Source organism: Rhipicephalus sanguineus, chromosome 5 (genome assembly GCF_013339695.2).
Source record: "Rhipicephalus sanguineus isolate Rsan-2018 chromosome 5, BIME_Rsan_1.4, whole genome shotgun sequence".
NCBI classification, from domain to species: domain Eukaryota; kingdom Metazoa; phylum Arthropoda; class Arachnida; order Ixodida; family Ixodidae; genus Rhipicephalus; species Rhipicephalus sanguineus.
The window spans coordinates 160,117,937-160,145,564 of record NC_051180.1 but is presented as its reverse complement, the minus strand read 5'-3'; the positions used below and the strand labels follow the sequence as shown (position 1 = coordinate 160,145,564).

General features: G+C 46.0%; 1 protein-coding gene across 2 annotated transcripts in view; it reads right to left on the bottom strand.

Annotated features, from left to right (window-relative positions):
* LOC119394387 (ubiquitin carboxyl-terminal hydrolase 25) overlaps positions 1 to 24,966 on the bottom strand; it is a 92,512-nt gene extending 67,546 nt beyond the window's left edge. The window contains exons 1-4 of one of the 2 annotated variants that reach the window (XM_049415770.1): positions 24,603 to 24,966; positions 20,283 to 20,471; positions 18,842 to 19,006; positions 10,926 to 11,095 (exon numbers count right to left, since the gene is read on the bottom strand). In XM_049415770.1, the coding sequence (XP_049271727.1) occupies positions 10,926 to 11,095; positions 18,842 to 19,006; positions 20,283 to 20,471; positions 24,603 to 24,644 (566 nt within the window). In that variant the 5' untranslated portion in view covers positions 24,645 to 24,966. The remainder of the gene's footprint in view (positions 1 to 10,925; positions 11,096 to 18,841; positions 19,007 to 20,282; positions 20,472 to 24,602) is intronic. The other variant, XM_037661684.2, reaches the window with a different exon arrangement.
* Between the last annotated feature and the right edge of the window lie 2,662 nt (positions 24,967 to 27,628).

Here is a 27,628-nt window from a genome sequence, read left to right as displayed (position 1 = left end):
GGCGCAAATAACACCAGAAGCTGCGGCCACTGTTTGCAACATTTGTGGTATAAGACTCCATCGGCAACAAATATGATAAAAAATTCATGCCTTTTCCCATGTTGCCATGCATGATTAGACACTCTGAATTGTAAGCTGAATTGTAAGCTTTCCATTGCAAAAAAAAAACAGGTACGTTAAAATTGGTTGCCTGTCTATTTAAGGTATAGATAAGAACTCCTAGAAATTTTAAAACAGAAATACAGCATCTCTAGGAAGTAATTAGGCCCTTCGAATCCACAGAACTCTTAAAGAAAGGGTAAGTGGCCATTGTATAGCGGTAAATCACTTTCCTAGAGCGAAGTAGCCAGCTGCACTACATAAGCTCTCATGTTGAGTGCATATAATCTACCAGCAGGGATGAAATTTGTCATACTTTTACACAAGCTTTTGTTTATTTTGGTGTACTTAACATTTTGAAACATTCGTAAGCTATTAACAAAATATTCAGTTTTACGCATAATGGATACTGAACCGAATACGACAGTATTCAATTCGATGTGTTATATCACTGAATATTTGCACACCATAGAATATTTGCAGTGTTGGAATTTTCCTGGTGCAATAATTCTCCATGTTGGCTTTACGTGTTTCCTAGAGAAAGCTTGTGTGCCATGTTTTGGAATAGAAGAGCGAAAACTTGTTGATGTGCTACATCGACAAGTTTTCTAGGGTAGCTGTTTTCATCACATTGACAAGTTTCACTCTTCTATTTCAAAACATGTCTCACAAACTAGCCCAACAGTTCACGCTTCTGTGCCATGATCATAAACTATTTTAACCAAGCCTTCATAGAGAGTGTTGTACTTCATTGCTTATTGCAAAGCAAATGGTTCACATATATTCATGCTCGACAAGCACAGTTGTGTAGCTAGGTGAATAATATAATGACCCATCTGGCCTATGACCAATGGGAGGGTGGAGGGGTGGGGGGGGGGAGTTTTTAGGAGTGTACTTACAGGCTGTTAAGAGTGGACAGGCAAGATCTGTCTTATTGTTGCATGAGTGGCAGAGCATGTCAGTTGAGAATAAATATGAGGTAAGGATTCGCGGCAGGGGTGGTGAGAGAATGGCATGTGAACTGTTGGAAGTATTTCATGATGGGGAAGGAGTGATGTGTGTATTAGTGACCCATCTGTTGAAACTCGGAAAGGCAGAAAAGTTTCTTGAGCATTCTCTTGTGATGGTTGTTAATGTTAAATGGCTGTGACGTTGCACCTTGCCATACTGCGCACGTGTCTGTTCAAGAGCTGTGTGAATAGCAAAATTTTGGGTGGGAAGCGAAATCGAATATTAAAGTGTGAGTGCGAATCGAATCGAATAGAATATTTTTCGAATATTTCTCGAACATTTCTGGAATATTTTTCGAATGCTTCGAAGTGAAATCGCAGAAAAAAGGTTAGAGAGGATTCGTAAGCATATTCTTACGAGATATCAACATGAAAGTGTTTCTTTTTGCTAGGCTGATGAAGGACTGGTCGGATGGTGTTTCATAGTTGTCTTATCAAGGATGAGGCAATGTAGAGGCCGAATTCTATTTATGTACATGATTTGGTGCATTCAAAAGTGTTGCCGACAACACTTTACACGTGATAGACAAAGATGTCATTTCCTCAGCCTCTCCTCCTCTTTCAACTCCTGTGGAAGCCCAACTGATGTGGCGGACAAGGGCGTGCTCCTTTCAAGTCTGGAGTTCCAAATCTGCCTTGTAGACGTCGATATATAAGAACATCTGAAATTTTGGATGCTAAAAAGCTTCGGCGTCCGATTTTTCGGACTTCCTGCCCAAATTTCAGGCCCAAAACAGCAATTATTGAGCCTCCAACTTTGCCAGATCTTTCATCTCCATGTTGGAACTAGCGTTTTCTTGAGTTAATACATTTGCGACCGTAACGGAGCTTTGAAAGGAAGCTTTGCCGCAGTACGAGAATGTAATGAGGTGAAGCATATTAAAATCTAAAGGGGTCACTTTCAATCGGACGTTGATTGTATTTGTTTTTGGGAAGTTCGAATAGGTTCGAATAGTAAAATTCCAGTGCGAATCGAATCGAATAGCAAACACTATTGGAAAAATATTCGAAATTTCGAATATTCGCACACCCCTAGTCTGCTCCCTTACATATTTGCTGGCAAAGCCACAAATAAAGATTGATGGAAGTTAACACATATCCTGTGTTTCTTGTCGTGAGTGGTCACTTCTGCATTTTATTTCCTCCCTGAAGATATGCACGTACATCTTGCCGAGTAATAAGCTTTGTTGAACTATTTATTTTATGTGGCATCGTTGACACAAGATGACAACAGGGCATATGCTAAAGCTCCTGTAAGATCACAGGCCGAAGGTAACAAGCAGCTTACCTTTGTTAGCACAAAAAGCGCTGACATTTAGGATATCACTGTTCGCATATGTTGTAAGTGCTTCAGTGGAGTCTTGTGAGATTAAAATGTGGTGCTCCCACAAAGATTTTTTTCTTTTTGTACTGTCACCAACCTAGAAAACTATGTAGACGATAAGTAAAAGAGATCAGGGTTATGCAGAATGATGTGATGCCTGACACTGCAAATGAATGCAAGAGTACTTAATTACCATTGTATTGCAAGTGGAATATTATATTCAATATGAACCTCAGCTTGCTTTGCCATGGTGTTCCTGTGGTTGTACACCTTCTTACCACTGTGGCAGGATTGCGAGAACTAACGTCTCTGTCAAAATCTTGTGCAGGTGTGTGACACAAGCAGTCACTGTTTACAACTTCAAGGTACCACTTACCACCTGTGGCAGTATAGCCAGAACTAACGTCTGTGTCAAATTCTTGTGCAAGTGTGCAAGGGACAAAACAGAAGTGGTCACTGTTTACATCTTTAAAGTCCTAAACAAGCACACCAGACCATGAATGTACAGTGTCTGACAGCTCCAGTGGAATACACATCACGATGGCTGGAGCCATCCCTGTGTGGCACCAGCTAGCCTGTGACAAGCTGCATACTTTTGCTTGCGACAACTGTGTGGGAACAAAAAAGGGACACTGCACAAGGAAAGGCTTTTAGGCAATCTTAACGGCTTGCGGTGAGGAAATTCTGAAAAGGTCTGATGTGCCATCTTGCAATAAAGAAGCAACTTTTATACCTAGTCTGTCTTGTGTTAGCAGGAGTCTGATAAACGTAGACAGTACAAGTTCGTGGCTGGGGAAGGATGATGGTGAGGAGATGCCCTCTTGAAACGTTAACCTGCACCCTCCTCCCATCCCCTTCTTGGTGCACTGGAAGTTTTGCCCTCTAGGTATTAGTTCCTTCAGTGGTGCTCCTGAACGGCTTGTGATTGAGCTTGCTCTTACTACCTGCTTTACCCAAGTACCAATTCTGGTGTTGGATTTTTCTTGCTCCGTAGCAATTTTGAATAGAAAAAGAGGCTTCAAACATTACGCAAACAAACAGAGCGTTAAATGATTACCATGGATATTCTGTACACAGACCTCCCCTATACAATTCACTAAAGAGTGTAAGAAAGCATGTAGTTTCTTGATGTTATTTTTTTTAAACAGTACAATAACTTTGCAAAAACCAGAGTGTCATCAGTGGTGCTTGATATACAGTGCATGAAGCCAGTGAATATAAACTGCAATGATGCCACCAGAAGCATTAGCAAAAGTAAATTCACCCTGATAGAAACCTCATTCTGCATTAAGACTGTCCAGGCATTATTAACAAAGTATATTCAATAATTTCATTACTTCTAATTGTCCCATTTGCATAATCCTATCTCATCCATACCATGCTGTGAATCCAATAATTATTGACCTACGAGGGGTATTATTAAAGTGGCCAGCTCATTTAAGATACCTGCTAGCCCCAGTGCTAACCTCATTAAATTGGAGGCTTTAATAAGTACTGCGTTGTGTTAATTCCTTCAAGAAATTTTTAGCATCCCCTTGATAGCTATTTTCTGAAGATTTGATGATGCATCTCCCTATCTGATAACAGGCACTTGCCTAATTACCACCCCTTATTTCCAAGAAGCAGCCCCCGTAAGATGCTTCAACGCACACTATAATCGCAGGTCACCATAAGTTTCCTGATACCACCTTGCTGTTAGTTCTGGCACAGCATAGTTTTCATAAATCATTTTCTTGCAAAGCTCAACTTGCTTCCTTGACCAACTGCACCCATAATTTTTGACCATGCTTCAATATCTATTTTTCTTGATTACTCGAAAGAACGCAATAATGTGAACCATAAGCTACTACTTTTCAGAGAAAATTAATGAAATATTGATGATCATCTCTTATACCTAGCCTAAGTATATACTTCCTTAATAATCATTTTCATTTTGGAGCATATATATGTGAAGGCACGAAATCTGAAGTACCACTGGGGTCTGTCATAGGCATTTCGCACTTCTTTAAGGGTGCGATGCAACAATTTTGAATTAATCCTGCAATAAGTTAGCAGAATTACTGCCTTGCGAATCGCTTGCCACATTTTTTAAAAAAGTAAATTGATATGGGCTCGTTACAGAGGCTGGAGTTGGTGGTGATGCTGGCCACCGCATCAGCACTAATTAATGAGACAGAGGACGGCGCGTGTACAATTAAGGCACACACACGCGCGCGCGTACTATGTATGCTTCACTGCAATACATTCCGTGCACTTCACCGCATGACACAACTGTGCTGCGGCAATGTTGACATTTAGAAAGAAGTTTAGGTGTTGTGAATGTAAGCTAGACAATGCTCCTTGCAATAAAATATCTATTTTATTTCCCTTTTCATTTGTACACAACTAGCTAAACAGACACTGCTTAGAAAACGATTGTCATCATCGGCGACAGCATCGTTAAACAGCCACTCGGTCAATAACGTCGGGCGAACGCCTGTTCATATCCCGTCGCTGCCAACTTGCGCATTCCATATCGGTCGCGCGCAGTTACGCAAGACAAATTCGCCCAAATGACAGTCCAACTGATAGCGATCGATCCTCGATCACGCAACACACGCACTTACCACACATCCACGCAAAATCGCATAACACATGGCTTTTATTTCATGTTCGCACAGCTCATTATCAATCGGCCAACACTTTGGGATATTGACGTTACCAACAAGTAACGTTGCACTCATAAAAGCGTCTACTGAACACGACGACATCGCAGGAAGTAACAAAAGCACAACGACTTGCATATGAATCACCTTCTACTCTTACACAACGCGACCACGTCGACCACGTCCCCACGGGCAGAGGCGGTTCTCGCTAACGCACACAGCTCACGGTCATCCACCACGGAGAACAAACCACCATAGAGTTTTCACAAGTTAGTGAGAAACTCTACGGTAACCACACCACCTAAGCCGCCTAAAAAAATTTCCAGCCGAGCTACTTTGCCGCCACCTATTTATACGCTTCAAGCCAAGTCAAGCCAGTTTTAAGTGGCTATATGGGTGCGCCGAACGCTTTTGCCACATTTTGTCTCGTGCGCCCCGGGCGTACGAGACACTGCCCTTGCAAAGTCAGTTAATACAGAGCAGTCAGTTCCACCACAAGGGTGAAGCATTGAATGTGGTAGCAACAAGTTTGAGTGTAATACGAAGTAAGGCCCCAAGCAGCTTCCTTAATCATACTACCATCTGATGTAACTCAACAAAATGCTGGCATAAGAACATGCAATTGCTTCAGTAAGTGAAGCGACCATCATGCCGTCTATTGCTTCAATGCACACTGAGCGGCCAGAACACAGTGCATACAAACATACGAGCCGTCTGTTGATTCCTGTCAAGATAGGGCACGCATGATTTTTGCCCAGCTCTTCCAGCATGAGACCTGGTATAACTCAACAAAACGTCCACATTAGGAAACAACCGCCACGGCGAGCAAAGCAGCCTCTGCACTGTCTCACTTCATTGTTAATAGAGCAGTGAGGCCAGCATGTACAGAAGTACAAGCCGCCTGCTGATCCTTGTAAAGATGAGCCCGCGACTGCACCCGGATGAGCATGGTGCGGAGCCATGCAGTTGCCCCTCCACCTTGTGGGATGTGACAAAAGATGGCTGGCGTGTTTCCTCTCTACTAGATAAGCGTTCATCACTGTAACATGTGTGGCTGTTTTAACAGCAGACGCGCTGGCCGCGGGCCGCGTTCTATGTGCTCCTCAACGCGTCGGTGCGCACGGCACCCTCACGTGCGGAGCTATATAAAAAAGCCTAATAAAGGGAACAGCGTTGTTCATTACCCAACCACACGGTGTGTCGTTTGACTCAGACGCTTGCGTAGACGCCTATGTTGCATGGTGTCAGAAGTGGTCGCGGCAGCCCAACATGGATGGCTTAAAGCTACCTTCACCACTACAGTTGACTGGCAACGTCAGAAAGAACTGGGAGCTCTTCAAGCAACGACTGGACCTTTTCCTAACGGCTACCTCAGCAGACAATCCCAAGACAGAAGCAGTTAAGGCGGCCATACTCTTGAGCGCTGCGGGAGATGAAGCACTTGAGGTTTACAACAACTTCACCTTCGCCGAAGGTGAGCTCAAAGATGACTATCAAACGCTAGTGAAGAAGTTCGACGAATATTGCATTGAACAAGGCAATGAAGTGTATGAACGCCATGTCTTCCGTATGCGAGTTCAAGATGAAGGGGAACCATTCGAGCGTTTTGCGCGTGATCTAAGGACGCAAGCCAAACTTTGCAATTTTGGGTCCCTGGAAGAGTCTCTGATCAGGGACCAAATTGTCTTTGGGACAAATAACAAATCTGTCAGAGAAAAGACGCTGCAAGACAAAACCTTGACCCTTCAGAAGGCCGAGAACATGTGCAAAGCAGCTGAAGTAGCGGCGCAACAAAATGCTGCCTGGGCGAACGAGCGCATGCAGGTTGATGCCTCGTACCGGAGTGAACGCGACAAAGTAAAGAAACGCAAATGCAAATATTGTGATCGCGTGCACGCTCCGCGTCAATGCCCAGCCTACGGAAAAACGTGCTATGCATGTAACAAGAAGAATCACTTTGCATCGTGCTGCCCGAGCTCTCAAGTCCACGACATTCAAGAGGATCGTGAAGAAAGCTTCGATGTCCTTCACGTCAGCATCTGTGGAGTAACCACTCATCCTGCAAAAGACTGGAAAGTGCGTGGGATCATCTCTGGTTGTCAGATTCAGTTCAAGGTCGATACAGGTTCCCAGGCCAACTTGATCCCTCTCAGCATCTTTCGACGCATCTCGAACGCATCCGCGTTGCGGAAGAGCACAGCAGTATTGACTGCCTACAACGGGTCCGAGATCAAGCACCTCGGTGTCGCCACAAAAGCACTACAGATAAACGGCACAACGAGAGACACTTCTTTCTTTATCGTCAAAAAGGGGCGCCAAGCCCTCATTGGATTGAACGCATGCCTCGACTTCGGCATCATCCCAGCAAGCATCGATTCAGTCAGACGCAGTGGAAACGCAGGCCCCGAAGAGGAATTTGCCCATCTATTTCATGGAACAGGCTGCGTACAAAGAAAGTACAGGATGGTTCTCCGGCCAAATGCCATTCCAGTTGTGCAACCTGCTCGTAGGGTGCCAGTGGCACTGAAGAAACCACTCCGCGACGAACTTGCACGCATGGAGAAGGCGTCCATCATCGCCAAAGTCGAAGAACCCACCGAATGGGTAAGTCCCCTGGTCCTGGTACGGAAAAAGAATGGCGCTTTACGGGTATGCATGGACCCCAGAGAAGTAAACAAAATATATTGCGTGAGCACTACCCGATGCCTATTCGCGAAGACATAGAAAGCGAGTTGTCAGGCGCTCGATTTTTTTCACGGCTTGATGCCAACTCTGGTTTTCATCAGATACCTCTCGATGAAGCTACGTCACGGATCTGCACGTTCGCCACTCCTTTTGGACGCTATCGGTTCTTAAGGCTACCGTTCGGTATATCGTCTGCCAGTGAGATCTTTCAAAAGACACTGACGCAGATCTTTGAAGGCATCCCAGGGGTACGCGTTTACGTCGACGATGTTCTTGTTTGGGGCGCTGACAAAGCACAGCATGACGAACGCTTGCGCATCGTACTTAAAAGGGCAGAAGAGGCAGGACTTACATTTAACCCTGAGAAATGCTCGTTTGGTAAAAAGGAGCTAACATTTCTAGGTGACACGATCAGTGAAGGCGGCGTGCGCCCAAGCCCCGAATTGGTTGAAAGCGTCCGAGCAATGCCCGCGCCGAAGGACAAAAATTCAGTGAGAAGAATGCTGGGTGTAATTAACTATTTTCGAAAGTATGTACCTAGACTCAGTGATAAAACGTCGTTGCTCCGAAGTCTCGTTAAGGAGGACACTATTTTTGAGTGGACCGAAGCCCATGAGCGTGAATGGCAGGGTGTTTGCGAGGCTTTGTCATCGCCGCTGCTGGCGTTCTTTGACGAAAAGAAACAAACGAAGATATCGGCAGACGCGTCGGCAACCGGCTTAGGCGCATCATTACTGCAAGAACACCAGAATGAATGGCGCCCGGTCATGTACGCATCTAGAACGCTAACTGAGAGCGAAACGCGATACTCCCAAATCGAGAAAGAGACGCTTGGTATCGTGTTTGCGTGCGAGAAATTTCATCAGTTTACTTATGGCCGCAAGATATTGATAGAAACGGACCACCGACCTTTGTTGGCAATCGCAAAAAAGAACATCGGAGAAATGCCGCCCAGACTACAGCGTTTCTTTGTGCGTCTCTTGAGGTACGACTATGACTTGCAGTACGTTCCAGGCAAAGATCTGCTCTTGGCTGACATGCTCTCCCATGCGCCCGTGCTATCTCCTAACTCGGAAACTGCGGAGGATGTGGAGGTTCATGCAGCCTCTGTCGCTTCGTGCCTGATAACCCCATCGACAAAACGTCGCCTTCAAGACGAGATATTATCGGATCCCTATCTAAACAAAGTTATGCATCAGCTATCGTGCGGAACAACCGTGGAAGGCGAATTACGTCCGTTTGAGTCTGAGCTGTCAGTCATCGACGGGATACTGCTTAAAGGGTGCAAAATCGTCATACCTAAGTCGATGCGGGCTGAAATGCTAAGGAAAGTACACGCCGGTCATCTGGGAATAAACAAGTGCAAAGCAAGAGCACGCGCACTCATGTTTTGGCCTGGACTGGACAGTAACATTGAATCAATGATTCGTTCTTGCAGCGCATGCCAAAAGTATGCGTACAAACAACAATCTGAGCCCCTTATTATGCGCCCGACACCCAGTATGCCATGGTATAGAGTGGGCATCGACATATTTCATTTTGCTGGTGAAGCGCACTTAGTTGTGTTTGACGCACATTCCAATTTTCCTGAAGTGGAAAAATTAGCCACAACGACAGCACAGGAGGTCGTACAAAAAACGTCCGCAATATTCGCGCGCTACGGAATACCAATAGAAGTTTGCACTGACAATGGACCGCAATTCGTATCCAAAGAGTTTGCCAATTTTGCCAAGCGATATGACTTTGAGCACATTACATCAAGTCCGCGGTTCCCGAGATCAAATGGCCTTGCCGAAAAGGGAGTGCAAATAGTGAAGCGCATCATGAAAAAGACAACGGAATCTCACGACGATTTTTGGCTAGGACTCTTGTCGTATCGTGTGTCTGCGCTGGAGGATGGCCATTCACCTGCCCAACTCTTACAGGGACGCCGCTTGCGCACCAACGTTCCAGAATACAGCGAAGAGCTGGGACTCCCAGTACTCAAGCGTCAACAGCAGGCCAAGGGCAAGACGTTGCACCCTCTACAGCAAGGGGACACGGTGCGTGTACTGGATGACAGATGGTCGAGCAAGGCCAGAGTGCTTCAAGAAGTGGCTCCCCGATCCCACATCGTGGAGACAGAGGATGGAAAGTTTTTAAGGCGAAACAGGCAACACCTGCTTCAAACACAAGAAAGATACCACAGGAGAGAGGCGGGTTTCAACAGCACCGCTGGAAATAGCGAACAAAACGAGAGGCAGGAGCCTCAGCTTCAGCTACTGCAGCATGGCTCAACTGCACCAAGTTTCGGTGGTCATCCGCAAGCCTGCGCACATGACTTCACCCAATGTGAGGCTTCGCAAGCAGACCACCGCAAGTCGACCCGTCAGCGCAAGGAGCCCCAACGCCTGCAATACGATGCGAACTTTCGTCAAGTGCCATAACTTCTCTTCATGTCTCTCTGTTGTGGAGTGCGCGTTTCATTCCTTTTCTTTTGTTTGTTACTGAAAGGAAAGAAGATGTAACATGTGTGGCTGTTTTAACAGCAGACGCGCTGGCCGCGGGCCGCGTTCTATGTGCTCCTCAACGCGTCGGTGCGCACAGCACCCTCACGTGCGGAGCTATATAAAAAAGCCTAATAAAGGGAACAGCGTTGTTCGTTACCCAACCACACGGTGTGTCGTTTGACTCAGACGCTTGCGTAGACGCCTATGTTGCAATCACTGCACTCACAAGCTTTCACTCACAAATTAAACATACGATGCATGGGCTGATGTTATCAATTTGGACTTTATACGGAACGTCACGGCAGTGCCAACTGCGATGGCAAAAGCATGCCAAGTATGTCCACATAATAGCTATTGCAATACAATTATGAATACCACAAGAATACAAAAATATGCAAGCCAGAACACGGGAAGCGGACTTCATTAGAAGAGTTAGTACATTGTAGGTCTGTAGTTTTACTCTGGCGCTGTTTGATCGAAGAACATCAGCAAACGGCCGCAGCATGTGCATGCGCTGTCGTTTCCGCAAATCCTCAAATGGGCGCTTCTCAACAGTTGCCAGTATCTTAGCTGGCAAAGCAGTTGCAGAGGAACGTGACCATCAACAGTAGACTATGCAATGGGAGTAGTATGTCGGTAGTTCTTTAGACAATATCCGAGCCAATCCCCTTACCAGCAGGTATTGCCAACATTCTTGATGCCCACGGGCCAATCACCCTGCCGCCGACGGTCGTTGGGATTGATCGGGTCCAGCCAGTTCTCGGCACCCCGCTTGCGCTTGCCTCCGAGGCTCTGCTCCAAGGCACGGCTGATGTCCTGTTCCTCCGCAGAGACGCCAGCCACCTGGGTGCGCAACCACAGATACACATTTCTAGCGATTACACCAAGGCGTTCGTCGATGCAAATTGGTAAAGTTTGCGAGATATTTTGAGTGCAGCCAGATGTTAAAGGGTTGAGCACTCAAGTGTGCAACTCTCAATTTGCTGATGTAGCTGCCAGTGGAAAGCTACATACTAAAGACAGACGCATCCTCTTGGCATGCCTTTTCGTCCCGCAACAATAATTGTCATCTATCTTGCATGCTTTTTCTTGCTTAAACGCCACACGCCCGGTGCTTCCAGATCGCCAACTGCTTGCATGCTGATCAGCATGACACAGCACTCTCAATAGAAAAGTGGCGAGTGCCAAATTTTCCGGAAAGGAAATGCAAGCTAGCTAGAAGACTACTGCAGTGAGACAAAGAGAATCCCAGAAAGGCATCGCTGTTTTAAGAGTTTCTGTCAAGACCCTGCACAGTGGTGTGGAAAGGTGTCAACCTCACCAATAGCTGGTCATATTGACTTCATTGCTAAGCAAATATAGGCTTGCTAGGGAGAAAAAAAATTCACGTTTGACATTGGGCACCCTCACTAACAGACACTCCAGCATATGTCCCCTTCGGATTAAAGCGAAAGCAGTGTCCCCACTTCTAAGCAGCACCGACATGCCTGCGTACTTGGGAGACTACACAACATGTGTTTACATACAAAACCATTCCTATTATACTTGCATTAATTCCCATTGCATATAAATGCACAGATTAACAAAAATGTCTGCTCGCTAGTAATAAACTATCGGGAAATCGACTATCGATAGCATCGATAGTTTCTTTTGAACTATCGATAGTGGAAAGAAACTATCGATAGTACTACTATCGATAGTATTATCAATAGTGCAATAGACAGTACCGTCAATAGTATTACTAGACCAAGATTACTATATATAGTGGTTTGAATAATTATGCCGTCGCTGGCTGGCGATATTGCCAAAAAGCATTTGCGATAGCCTATACTCTCAGCAATACTCAGTTCACTTAATTTATGAGCAATTTCTTGGCAAAATAAAAGTTATTTCAACAGCGAAAATGCGGGAATCTGTCCACCAATAAATTCATATTCAAAAGTAACGATTTACACCTTACAATTAACCAACCTAGTTCTTGACATCTTTATTTGAAATCACAAAATGCAATGTAAATTTGACGCCGCACAGTACCGTCAACTGTAACGATCTCGTTTTCTGTACACTTGAATAATTCAACCTAATTGTTATTTATCGGCCAAGAATTCTGGTGAAGGCACAAGCATGTCAACTTTTTTGCCCTTCACCCTGCTCCTCCTGCTCCACACACTTGGGGAACCAAGTTTATACTGCAAAGAGTTCGCGCGGTTGATTTTATAATATCGGTAGTACTATCAAACTACTTATCGATAGCGCTATCAGTATTTTTTTTTACCATCGATAGTTCGATAGTGAGTGAACTATCGATAGTATCGATCGTACCATCGATAGTTCTGCATCACTACTGCTCGCGTAAGAATGGCTAATTGTTTTTAGTCACTTGGTCCCACAAGGCCCTATAATGACCTGCACTAAGGCGTAAAGACTACTTACGCTAGACCTTGTATGGTCTTGTGGCTCCACCATGCGAGGCAGTTTAAAGATAAATTAAAGAGCTAATTCTTACAAAACCCATCTACCCTGCTAGTGATGGTGAAAGGCTACCATTACTAAACAGAATGGATGACCGCTCGCGGAAAGGCACCATTACAAGCACGTCATTAGGACAGCAAGAACTGCAGATCGACGTAAACAGGTTTTGATAACAATGCAAAAAGAATGAGCCTCATTACAGTTTATTTTCCCATGTTTTCCAAGAGATCCCTCCTACCGTTTATAACTATGCAAGCTGCCCTGCACTTAATATTCAAATATGCTAATTTCAAAAACTATGGTTACCTCTATCAGAGTATGGAACGAGGAATGGGTGTACAATAAACTTCCAAGACAACAAACAATTGTCAACCTACTTGTACATTAATTCACTCAGCATGCAATGCCTGCATGGCAAAACAAATGCTTTTAGTAAGTCATTTCAGCCAGCTGGCACGACTTACTGGAACAGTTCACCCCACAGCACAGTTAACGAGTGCAACTCCACAAAGCTGGTTAACAACAACTTCAAATGATAGCCTCAAACAACACTGATGCTCTTCCCTTGGTTTTTAAAAGTCTAATAAGCAACCTTGTCAGTATTACAATACATTTACTCATTGTTAAGTGCATCCTCCATAGCACAACACCCCCAATATTTGGTGGCAAGAAATTCATAATTCAATGGTTTCGACAATGACATGTGCCTGAATTTTACACTTCAAGAAAAAAATGCAAAGCCCTTGCTTGTTCCCCTCACAGTATTTTCTGTGTAACAGCACTATGACCTCACTTATAGAAATATTATTTTAAACATATGAGGTTGCTGAAGGCGCAGTAGTGATGCCAGCTGTAAAGAGGTGTCAAATGATGACAAACTTCGGTGGGTGCTTGCAGTATCGTAAACTACGGTCTATGAGATTAAAACGGCATTGAAGATCTACGCACTTGACATTAATCTATCGGTTCAAGCTGCCTCAAATAAAACAGCATGTGAACAGACTCGTGGAAACAAGGATACCCCTTGAGTTCCAAGTTTTGGAACAAGCAAAAGAACGTATAGGACCCTGCAATGCAAATGCTAAAAGATCCACACAAGGAACCAATAGCTGGCCCCACAATAGTCAGACAATGAAGCAATAGCTGGGCTGACAACAATGACAAGATGAAAGAGAGGTCACTATGGCAACAACGGCACAAAAAGCGCCAGGCCTGCATGGAGCATGCAGCACAGTCACAGCAAAGGCTGGAAGAGCGGCCTTTCTAGAGCCCTTTCTAAACTCTCTTGGGGCAACTAATCCAAGTATGCTTGCAGGACACCCACTACACCATAAATCATAATTTTTGTGAAGTTAGGAAGCACCCGCTATGCCATTATTCGTCATTCTGCGGAGAAGCATGGTACCCACTACACATCTGTAAGGCATTTGTGCACTTTGTGCTGTGGCTCATGACTAATAATTATGGCTGCCCTTTGTAATACAGTTAAACCTCGTTATAACGAGATGGGCTATAACGAAATAATGGATATAACGAGCAAATCGTAATTCCCCTTGAAAGTCCCCATAGAAACCAATGTATTAAAAACCTCGTTTTAGCGAGGTAAAATTTACCTGTTATGGGATATAACGAACAAATTTTGTTAGGAAATAAAATTTTGAGCCGATGTCACGACAGTGCACAATGCGAATTTGAGATGGTGCGCAACGCGACAACTATTTAGCAGTTCAAAACTCCCGCCACGCATCCTCCAGCAAGGCGCGCAGAGCTGACTGCGCGCCAGGGCGCGCCATGCGCACGCTGTTTCTGGAGGAGAGGGCGTTGCACGTGCGCCGCTTGGCATCCGCTTGGCTATCGCCGACAGCCGAGGATTCGGCAACTCACGCGAACAGCTCGCCCTTTTCTTTTCTGTCTTCTTTATATTGCCCCTCTCTCCTTCCTCATGGCGCTGAGTTGTGCTCCCTAAAGGGCTGCAGAAAAGAGCGCCCCTTCCTCTTCACAATCTCTGCGCCCGCGAGCCCGTTCCCACTTTCCCCTCGGTTGCCTCGGTGCGCAAGGCCGCGGCGCGCCTGCCTGCAACCACTGCAAGTGTTGTCACTCGCTGACATGAGCCATGTTGTTTTTGCGTGCGTGTTTTTCTTTAGTGCTTCCGCAGTGCCTTTGTCGTGCTTTTATCGTGCTGCGCTCGTGATTCCAGCAACATGAATGCGCCAGGCGAGAAGCGAAAGCGTATAACGCTAGATCAGAAGGCCGCTACGATAAAAGCCGTCGAATCGGGGACCAAGAAAAGCAAAGTGGCGAGAGACTTTTTGACGTATCGACGAGTACACTGTCCACCATCTTAAGCAAGCAGCAGTCCATCATCGACGCTGTTGCACGTGGCGTGAAAGGAAGCGCTAAAAGGATGAGGGCTCCTGCCTTTGAAGCGGTCGAAAGGGCCGTTTTTGAATGGTTTTTGGACACGCGGGCCGTGAATTTGCCGATGAGCGGCGCCTTGCTACAAACAAAAGCAAGGGTGGATCTTTGGCCTTGTTGGTGCGACATATGCATAACGTTAAGCGCAATACTGAATCGACGAGGACGGGACAGGGAGTGACACACACACAAGCGCTAACTTTCAACAATGGTTTATCGTGAGCCGGATCACTGCATAAATACATGAAAATTGCGGACATCAGGCATGCGCAAATGTGAAGGATCTAGAAATGACTTCATTGATAATGATCTTCATTATCATTGTCCAGAAAAGAATTGTCATTTCTAGATCCTTCACATTTGCGCATGCCTGATGTCCGCAATTTTCATGTATTTATGCAGTGATCCGGCTCACGATAAACCATTGTTGAAAGTTAGCGCTTGTGTGTGTGTCACTCCCTGTCCCGTCCTCGTCGATTCAGTATTGCGCTTAACGTTATGCAAACAAAAGCAAGAGACTTCGCCTGCATCATGGGCTATGACAACTTCGTAGCAAGTTCGGGTTGGCTACAACGCTTCAAGGGGCGCCATGACATTGTCGGGACAGTGGTCTGCGGCGAATCTCAATCTGTCGACGAAGCAGAGGCTACAAAGTGGGCGAAAGAAAACATTGTGCGGCTGCTAGAAACATACAAGCGCGGAGGACATTTTTAACGCGGACGAAACTGCTCTCTTTTTCAAGATGTTGCTGCACAAGACTTTAGCCCTCAAAGGTGAGCCGTGTCATGGCGGCAAACAAAGTAAGCTGCAGATCACTGCGCTACTTTGTGCAAACATGACTGGTTCTGAGAAGCTGCCAATTTTCGTAATTGGCAAAAGCACATACCCCCGCTGCTTTAAGGGGAAGAGGCAGCTCCCAGTCAAGTACACGGCCAATAGCAAAGCCTGGATGACCAGCGAGATTTTTGCAAAATGGCTTTGCGAATGGGACGAGAAGCTGGCAAAGGCGAACCGCAAAGTGTGCCTTGTTTTAGATAACTGCACCGCCCACCACACCGCTGCCGCGCTCAAAAACATCAAGCTGCTGTTCCTGCCTGCCAACTCCACAGCAAAAATACAGCCGCTTGACCAAGGCGTGATTATGTCGTTGAAGGCAGGTTACCGCAAGTGCCTGATCGACAGGCTCCTGCTCAACATGAGTATGAAGCGGGACACCAATGTTGACTTGTACGCTGCACTCGAAATGCTTCAAGCGGCATGGATGAGTGTGACGGCGACCACGATCGCAAATTGCTTTCGACATGCCTCATTTGCCGCCGCACCACATGCCAGCGATAAGCCATTATTAGACGAACCCGCTGTGCCAGACGGTTTTGCCACATCAGACAAAGTCACAGCATCATGGACGGCACTTCGTGACGCCGGTGTCGTGCCTGACAGCGAGTCGTTTTGCGACTATGTGAGTGTGGACTCGGAAGTGGTGGTAACGGAACAGCTCCCGGATGACGACATTGTGCGCGCTGTCAACGATCCGGATGAGACTAGCGACGATGATTCTGCCGACGAACGTGCCGACAGCGTCCAACGTGCCGACAGCATCGGAGGCATTAGACACGGTGGAGTACTGCGCCGCTACTACGGCGCTCACGAGGGCGGCGAAGATGGCATGAACATTGCAGCTGCAGCTGAGCGGGTCATCGTTCGCATCAGGGAGATGCAGCAACGTCCAATTACGGACTTCTTTGCAGCTACGGCTGTTTGAAATGCGAGCTGTGTATTTTGAGGTGCAATAAAATAGGTGTGTGACTTTTTCCTTTTTATTTGCGGAATGCAGTTATTTTGTTGCGTACCAGCGTGCGGCGAGATGCTATTTCGCCCGCTATTTGTTTTGGGTAAGTACAGCGCATAATATTTGCAGTAAATGCCCGCTGCAGCTATAACGAAATATTGGTTATAACGAGCAAATCGCGGCGGCCCTTCAATTTCGTTATAACGAGGTTTAACTGTAGGTTGGAAGCATTCAATGACCCACTTGTTGCGCAATTCACATTATGTGAGGCCTGGTTGTTATTTTACTCTTCTACCACGCAATATTACACATGTTAAAGCAATTCCTTGCTCGACATGACCCCTCTATAGGGTCCTTTTGGGAAGGCGTATCAAGCACCAGCATGGCTCTGTGGTAGAAAACTACTGCCCAGGATATTCCCATCTGATTCTGGATATTTTTTTTTTCTCATTTCATATTTTCTTATTTTGCGCGATAGCACTTATGGACACCGCTGGCGGCAGTGGACAACAACGTCACCAATATTGGGTATTGTGATCTCGTAACAGCTTTCACTGCAAAATGCAACACAATGACGAAAACTCCAATTCTGTATCACTACTGCTCATGCAGCATATTCTCAATGTTGGAATGTTTCTTCGAACAGAGTTTTCATTGAATGCCTCCTGCTAAATCAAGTCATGACAACACATGTAAGAAATGCCAAGAAAACATGACAAGAAATATTTTACAGCAGTAGTAGTCTGTGAGAGTTCGCAATTGCATGACTCAATATTGCATGACGCACACAATTGCATGACGCACACAAAAAAGCAATAATGAAAAGCACAAACAAGTACACGTACATTTAACCTCTCCTAGCTCACTGAGGTTTCATGACATACTAAATGTAAACTTATGCATCCAAGGAAAGATCGCAGAAAGAAACCTGCGTGGTCATCAGGCAAAAACCCGTCAGCATGTTGCCATTTCTGACTTGGGAGAAAAAACGCGCTGCACGTGGCCTTAAACAGCACTGCTGAAATGCAACGACCACTAGCAGAAACCAACCGGACAGACAAGACTCTGAAATGACCGCATGAGAATAACCAGCCCAAATATGCTAACCTGTAGATCAATACACACGAGTTCAACACCCCGTCATATGGCCACACCACACAGAATGAGTGCATGCAACGAATGCCACGACCAAACACTACCACTGCTACATAAAGTGTGGATACATAAGAACCAATAGAGCGAGTGAGGATACAACTGCCACCGTAGGTCAGCTGCTAGAACATCGCATAAGCCACATAGCGCTGTAGGTTTGTCTTCCACTTTCAGCCTCTCTTTTTTTATAGTATTTTCATTTGCTTCCCTTGCCTGCAGCGACTCAACCTGGTTTTTATTACTCTAAGGAAAGTTTACATTCTCTGGGATACATTATTTACCCAAGCAACAGTATTGCTTGCTTTTTCTTTTCTGATAACTATGCGCCCGCAGCTTTTCATTCCAGGATGCTGTGTCACACCAATGATGTGCGTGCCGTTTGCAATCTGGATGTACGGGGCGCATGTCATTAAACGAGACAATGAGCATAGACGACGATTGTCATTTGAGAATGAGACAAGCTTCAATTGGCATCGACATTTCTTTCAGAGTGTCACAATAAACCGAGCGACTCAGTTCTGCCAATCCATTTTTCTTTGCATACTGTGCTGTAGTGGCAACTGTAATCAGTACTCAGTACAGAGTGCTGCGGTGACAAACAGTACAAGTACTCAAGAAGAAGATGCACACATGTACTGTTGCAGCTTTTTCTCACATGCTCACTCTGCTTGCCACCAGTTAAATTTTGATAGAATCTGAATGCAAGTGAATTGGATTTTCTCTGGTCAAGCAGTAGCAGCATACTAGAGCGACCCCCCCACCTGCTGCTCCTGAAGGGAGAGGGCAATAGCCTTCTGGAGGTCGTCCCCTTCTCCCGTAAGGTCAATGACCTTGGCAGGGCGCTTCTGCGGGGAAGTGGCTGCCCCAGGATGGCTGCCAGGCGCCGCCGCAGCCCCGTCACCTGCCACCTGCGGCCTCTGACCAACCTGCGCACAGTGAGGTGAGAGGCGATTGCAAAACCCACGCAACCCTCGCCCAAGCTTAAAAGGGTACTGACACGTCTTTGAAGCTATTCATTTTCAGCATGAAACAGGAAACATGCTAAAAATCATCACAGTGCCTCAAATAATTTAATACAATAGCTTTTACAAGGTTTGTTTTCGTTTCGTGCCAGGAAGTAGTACTGTATCGCAATGTCATGATGCAGAAGGTCACACATGACAGTAGGGCTAAACTAATGTCATTCTGCCACACTCACTAGGCTGCCAGATTGCCTCCTTCAGGGTAAGACCAACGATGGAGATGGAGCAAGCAGAACGGTGCTCCACAAGGTCATTATGTGTAACCACTGCGATGCGAGCACTTTCAGCGTTGCGATAAAGTATCACCTCAACATAAAAACTGGTTGCAGAAAACTCGTGTTAAATTATTTGGGGTGCTCCAAGTCTCGGCAGCATTTTCTGTAAGGTTTGCAAGCCCCGAACATTCATTTAATACTAATATGAATGATTGAAAAAAAATGTGTCAGTAACCCTATAAAAACATTTCCTCTAAGAGCCAACTTTAAAAAGAACACTTAAATTAGTATTGACGATTTAATTACAGCTCAGCATTTGCACTCATAAACAGTTGAACAGCATAAACAGCATACAGCTCAGCATAAACAGTCAAAAATACTGTTTAGGTCTGCCCAGTGCATCACATCATGCACCTTTTTCCTCGCAAAGTTAATTATACAGTCAAGGGAACCTTCCTCTAGCTTTCATGAACCTACTTACTGCTTACAGTCTTCCACAGATATAATTTGCCATTTTCAGTGTCAGTGTGCTTCGCACCGTCAATTTGCCCTCCCCCTGCAAACTGCCAGCCTCCTGGTTAGCGCAGAAGGTAGAGCGACTGGTCAAGGAAGGCCTTGGTCCCAAGTCTGAATCTCTGATCAGGGCAAGTTTTCAACAGCTGGGAAGCTTTCTCTCCAAAATATCTGTACAAAATTTTCCATAGCTCGGAGCTATGCACGGGCAGGCGACAATTTTACGAGCCTTCTTCAACCATGAGGGCCTCTGCAGTGCTGATATGCCGTGTTTATTTGAATACTAATTAGGTGTTTCCTTTAATAGGTGACCACACTATTGCAGAGCACTTTGTTCCTTCGAGAAGCAGGGAGTATTGTCGTTCCAACATGACTTGCCAACCTGACACTGTTGTTCGCGTCCCTCAGACTTTCCTGATTGCCGCGTGCAAACAGAGAGACAGTGCACCCACCTGAGACACCGAGGGTCCGCCATCTTCTTCGACTAGCATACTGATGGCATGGGTGAGGTCATAGTTGCCGGAGACCGTGCGGCTGGCCTCCAGGGCTTGACTCAAGATGGCCGGATCCTCAACGCCGGTGATCTCCTTCAGCTGGTTGATCACCTGACGAATCGCCTCCTCCTGCTGCTGCTGTTGCTGCTGCAACAAATAATGAAGAAGAACCATATTGCACCAATACACCAGATTGCATGTAGCCATAGTTTTCATGTTTCAACGTTGCAGAGGGGCTGATGGAAATGACACCGTAAAGCAGTGATTATAACTCAGACAAATGATAAAAGACAAGACAACAGAAGCCCATGCAGCACCCAGGCAACTTCCAAATGTTTCAACTGACTGATCACATTGACTGACTTATTAATTAGATAGGATTCTATGTCCCAAAGCAGTGCTGATGTTACGATAAGCACTACGGTGAAATTAGCGTTTTGACCTCCCGAGCTTCCTTCACATTCATAGCATGGCACAAAAAGCTTGTTTACGTTTTGCCCCCGTCTGAACTAAACCAGGCTTGAGATTCACAATCTCATTCCATCCAGATTGAGACTATCAACATTTTGTTGTTGGGTGGAAATCAGATAAAATTACGGCATACTGCATGCTTGGGTGATGCGTGTGCATGCACACCACTGACACAGCCCACCAGCAAGTTGTTACTTGGAGTAAGCCATACTGGATCAGCACGTACTAAATCAGCACTAGTGAACGTATTGCCCCACAAGTGGGCGATTGTCATCTTGCACTCCTGTACAAGTGTTTGCCATAAAAGAGTGTGTCGATACTCACTTATATTCCTACTCACATTTAATCGAACTCAGCAATCACGTTTATACAGTCAACACTTTCTAATGAAACCAGACTTTACGAAGTTCCAAATCTAACGAAGAAATTTCCATTCCCCAGCAGGTACCCATAGGGTTCAGCGTTGTCATCAACTAGAATCAATGAACTAATTTGGCCACCGACCCCGATTTAAACCTTTGTAGGTTCACCTATATTTTTGACACGATATAAAAACCGGCTGTGGTATACAGATATAAACCACAGAGAAACAGTATAAAACGAATTTCATCAAAATCAGGCCAGTACTTTACTTCAAAGAAATGGGACCCATATGTCCCGCTGACTCGTGAGAGTGTTTTCAAAAGTGGGAAAACACTGTCGCACTGACTCATGAAGGCACCATCTTGCGATCCCAGCACCAGGTAACTGGTGCTCGGAAAGTTGTGCCAAGAAACGTTGTGCACACCTCAGTTTCAGCAGTAAAACACCACATTTAACTGTGCCACTCGCGAGCTCTGTGGTCAGTTCCTGTAAAGCTCACTTCACCACACACACCAACCATTTTTGATGCATTTCCCGTCCCCTCTTTGGCTGTCAAATTTGTGGAGTACTGCCTTTATCCCTGAATATCTGTCCACTTTTTAAGAGGAATATGGTATCAAGAAAATTATTCTCACGCATCATCATCCACAATTATTCTTAGAATGAACGTCGCAATTTCGCAGGAGATTGTGTTTCGATGCATTTATTGGTCGAATAACTACACACATTTACAAACACACATGATGACTGAGAGCTAAGATCACCCCTCTAGAAAACCAGAAAAAGAGGAAATTATCTGGTATTTCGAATGCTAACTTCTTTTATCCGAATAATTCAGAAGCTCATAAAAAACCGGACAAATTTCGACGCCGCTTTAGCACTACCGCCACCCTTTGAAAGCACTATAAAACAATTTTCCTCGAGATTACGACGACTTAGGTATGATAAGAGCAACTTAGCGTCGTGCTAATTGCAACGGGTGATGTGGTAGAAATTTTTCTGCAGACAGAAAAGTGGGACGTGTGTGTCCCACTGACACACACAGGTATGTCTTTCCTGAAATAATCAAGTGAAAAAGCAGCGATTTTCTTCTATTTTTGATCGAGATGGGGTTTTCTGCAAGCGTGCGCTGTAACGTCATTGCGTTGAAACATCTGGGAGGCCTAGTAATGGCCCTAGCTTTACAATGACGAGGCTGCACGCCATGCCTGCAGTTGGTAGCGCTCTTACGTACTGAATGGTGCTAAAGGCGGCAGTGGTTGCTTTGGATTATTTCATAGTTTATTTGACGAATAGCCCTGATCATCATCAAGCATCTTTCTCGCACAATCCACTGCATTCATTCTCCGCATCATCACACATCGGTAGCCCGTCATAACTTCCCGTGACTGTCTACCTGGCCTGCATTGCCCCGGACATTGTCACTTATGTCTTGGCCTCCCTCAGGCTTTCCTCGTAAATTCTTCAGATACATAGGCGCGGGTTTGCAGGCAAAAACAATGCCGTGGTAGCTTTCGGGTGTCACTTTATTAAAATTTTATATTTCGAAGGACTGGAAAATCTTTCTCAATTTTATGAAATTTCCAATTCAACGAAATAATTCCGAGCGTGGTCATCACTTCGTTAAATCGACTTTCAACTGTAGTCACTTTCATTCACACTTACCGGCATTCACTCACTGAGCCCTGATGGCCACATATCCTCTGTTAACACGACCACTTAGGGAATTTGAAGGAGGAGGAGGGTAACAGCCAATTGCACATAGCTGCCTGACAGCAAGCGCTTCATCTAATTCGTGGTGCAAATGATTTCAGAATGCTATAAGCCTAAACACTTACACAAATTTTAAAAAACGTTTCTGGGGCCCTTGAACAATGCAAGTGGATCAGACGACTTGCTGGATGCCCAGTCCTCTACAAGATAAGCAGTTCACAAGGCCAACTCTGGATGCAATCATCGTGACATGCATCATGCGAAGTCTCCACAAAATGTTACAACTCAAACAACACAGTGCAGATATCTTTGGTTGTTCGCGTGATCACTGACATAGCCAGCGGGGGGGGGGGGGTTAAACCCACGAAAATATGTATACATATACACGCACATACAAACGCACGCACGAACATACACAAAGTACGGTTGAGCCTCGCCCCCCTCCCCGAACAAAAAAATTTCTGGCTACGCCACTGTTCGTGATAAGTGAAGGCGCAAATTAAGGGCCACTAAAGAAGAGCTAATTAACTCACCTACGCATCTAATACGGCAGCTACACGGTCTGACTTCAATCGGGACGATTGGCTCATTTGCAGAAGCTGCGGAAAGGGAGTCAATTCCGATCGAGAGATCTCATCCCGATATGACCTGACTGTGACCGAACATTCACCGTAGCTTTAGATCCAGATTGAGCCTGGTTAGGATACAGTTTCTCGATGGTGGCTGGCAAATGCTCGTGTGACACCCATACCAGATTTTCATAAACGCCCAACCTGACCAATTACGCCGAGTAAAAGAAACGAGAGAACGCATGGTTTATGTGTCTCATAGTAAAAGGGTAATCCTACCTGCATTTGGATCACGCCTAGTCCTTACACATATCCTGGAGTCAAAACTAGAGCAGTGTAGATGCAGAGCGTCTCTACCGGCTCGTTCGACTAGGCTTCAGTTTCGCTCAACTTCTGAAACGCTCAAGGCTAGGCCTTTAACTGGAGAGGCAAGTGTAAGTTCACGCAGGTGCGAGCACGAGAACTACAAAGTGCCAGTTACAAAACTTTAGTTTTCCGGTCTCGCTCAACGAGTCATGCAGACGAGACACAAACTCGTGAAAGGAAACCAGTCGCACTCGGCCGCCCGGTAGCAACTCGGCTCTAAACAGGGGCGGTCAAGGAAGAATTGGCTGCAAAGCGTCTTGTCCCACTAGTGACAACACCGTGCCGGTTCCCAGAGCCAACGTTTTACCTTCCTCTTACGTTTGCACACTGCGTGAAGCACAGCTCGCGAACAGCGCTCAACCGCGTGCTCGTCAGAAATGGCGACGAGGAGTTGTAACGCGCTAGACAGCCATTTTAATTAATTAAACGCCGTTAACGAATAGCGCCGTTCCCCACAAACGTGTTCGCTCATAGCGCTTCCAAGCCGCATCCGTGAAGCGACTTCCGTTCAGCGGCAGCAGCAAGCGCTGCCAGCCAACGCCGGTGACATTCGAGCTCTTTTTGCCGGCCCGGAGAATAAATAGAAAACCCGGAGACAAAAAGGAAGGATCACTGGCACCAAGAAAGAAAGAAAAAACGTGGCACGCTGCCGCACGTCCAGGTCACCGGAGCAAAAATATAACCAAAGCGTCATCACCGAAACCTCAAACGTGACGGAAAAAGAGAGAGCCGCATCCCACGAACGCCGCTCGACCTTCGGAGACCTAAGCCTAACGCTGGTCAAGCTCGGTCTCACCTTCTTGGCGTGGCCATCCAAGGGAGAATGTTCGACGGTCATGGTCACAGTCGTCACTCACTCAAACGTAGCACAGAGACGGCCGATCAGCTGCCGAACACGGACATCACAGCGTCAGTGGAGAATCCTTCCGCAGCACCAGCCACTGGCATGGTTCCACAACAGGCGCATTTGCGACGAGCGCCGCTCGACACACGGCGTCTGCTAGCTGCGCGAGCTAGAACGGCACTACTCACGGACCTCTCGGCGTTCCAAACATTCGTACGAGTACGCGGTCTTGGGAACGACTCGGCAGACTCCTGCAAACACGCGAGCAGCACACGTTCGCCAAATAGTTGTAAACGCGCAGGTTTTGGATTTGTATATCCTCTCTCCACAGAAGTGGGAAAGAGCAAAGACTGAGCAAAAAAAGGTTGCCGACAGTCACGTGCGAAACCGTCAATGCGGTACTTTTTTTCCTCTCGTATTTCGTAGCGCACGTACTGATTGCACTCAAACTTTGTTTGAATTACAAAAAATCGCATAAATTAATTTCAAATATGTTTCTTGCGATGTTCGTAGTTTTATTTTTCCGAAATAAAAAGAAGTTAGGCGAATGCGAAAGTAGGCGTGGTGTAGCAGACGCTCAGCACTATGACCTGCTCTGCATGCTGTCGCGGCTTGATTTGTGTTTTGAGTTGTATAATAAAAAAAAAAAAACCTTTTGAAATTTAAATTTCGGTAGTTTTTCAAACAGCGCAGAAACGGGACACCGAGAATAGACCACTCAACCAGGCTGACACAAGCGCTGACTTTCACAGGCGCTGACATTTTGGTTGGAAGTCACCCGTTTCTATGCTGTGTGAAAAACTATGTGTACGTACCAACAAGCCCGTTTAACCACCACTTTGAAGTTTAAATCCTACCCGTCCATCACGTAACATGAATCACTATTGTAATATAATTGTTGGGGTAACGCCCCAAAACCATGATATGATTATGAAGGACGCCGTGGTGGAGGGCTCCGGAAATCCTAAATCTAAGTACACGGGCCTGAAGCGAGTTCGCCCCCATCGAAAATGCGGCTGGGATTCGACCCCGCGACCATGGGGACACGAATCACTATAAAAAAAAAGTTAGTATATCGGACGAAATAAATTTGAAGGGGAGAACGTTAGCGGTGGTTTATTGTTTCGAGCCAACGAATCCTACGCTCGTATACAGTGGATATATATGTCACGAATGTGTTGTACTGGGGGTAACTACAGCAAGGTGTGCGTAAATATGAAACAAAGCCACAAGTAAGGGGAAAGCACCGTGCCGACGCCGTCCGACATATCCACATTCCTGAAAAGGCCGCGCAACGCAACAAAAAGCGCGGGAAATGCAAGAGCGTGTGGTACAGGACGTCATCGGGAACGAAAGGCGCGCACTGTTCTTTGTCGTCTCATGCTGATCTCACTTGGTATTACGGTATTCTAACCGCGCTACTAATTTCTCGATGCGGCGTTTTTCAAAATTCTACCGAACACAGCTGCGTACGACAACGCAGGCCCGTAGCCAGGAATTTTTTTCGGGGGGGAGGGGGGGGGGGGCACTTGCTGAAGGCCTTGGCTATTTTAGAAAAACACCTATTTTCATTTTTTTTATTTTCGGTAAAACACCTCCTCCATCAGAACTTTGGGTGGAGGCCCGGGCCCCTAGCCCCCCTCCCTCCCCCCTTTGTCTACGGGCCTGCGACGTAAGTTCGCGTCAGCATGTTGAATTGCTACCAAACGCTTTCGCACCACTTAGACAACTCCCAGAGGAGATTCTGCACGGATTCTTTTTTTCACCGCTCACAATGTGCCTGAGAAGACAGCAGATTGGTGCAGATTGCGCCAGCGTATATATGGCGCGGCTTCCTTGTGGAGATTTAAAACAGGTTTAGTGGGAGTGGCAAGTGGGCGTGGTCATATGCTTCCAGAGGTACGCTTCATCACGGCGGCTTGTTTAATTGCGCAGGTGCTCATATATGCGGTGACCTTGGATTATGCGCTCGTTTAGTTCCTTCAACAGACGGCTTCCGCTTGCTCCGATTCTATGCCGTTCTTATCAGCCATCGTTCAAGACTGACCGTCTGTGGTGATAACGTTGCCGGATATTGTTTCGGTACATCGATGCCACCGACGATAAGCGCGAAAGGCATTAGTTAAACTGACACTAAAGAGAAAACCGATTTTTCTCGTATTAGTAAATTGCTCTATCACGACGCGCTACGCTTACCACGAAAAGACGCTTGGTAAGCGAGAAAACGCGCTTCAGAAACGCAATTGGTTCAGGAATTTCAAGGTAACGGTGTAACCTTGAAGTCCCCCCCCCCTCCTATCTGGAATTTCGGATAATATTTTTCTATGCAGTAGCAATAAGCTGCACACAGCTTGATTACCACACTCACGTCCCGCATATACATAGCCGTGAAACGGGGATAACTTTGCAGCGTCCGCAGAACATTTTGCAGGGGGGTGCATCCGCAAGGGGGGGGGGGTATTCATCACTGGCAGCCGTTCTTTCACTGCCGTGTGATGACTGGTAATATTACAGTCAATAGTGCGTAACGTGCAAAGTCGACTGGCAATCCTGAAGGCGGTTTCACACGGATATGCGGGACCTGAGTGCGCTAATCGAGCTGTGCAACTTATTGCTACTGCATAAAAAAATATTATCCGAAATTCCAGGGGGGGGGGGGGGAGGGGGCAATCCTTCCCCCCCCTGGAATTTCTTACCGGTCATGCGACGGCAGTGAAACTGCATGTGTTGGATGCACTCTGCGGATGCACGCCCTGAAAAAAGTTCTGCGGACGCCCTTGCTTATATACGTATATATGCAAAGAAACGTATGCAAGAACACGGGATTCCAGCATTACAGATGCGGCAAACATATGCCTGGATAGTGTTCTTGCATGACATATATTAAAAGGTAAATCTGACATGTCTAACCCTTCATATATATATATCTGGAGTTTAATGTCCCAAAACCACGATATGATTATAATAGGGACGCCGTA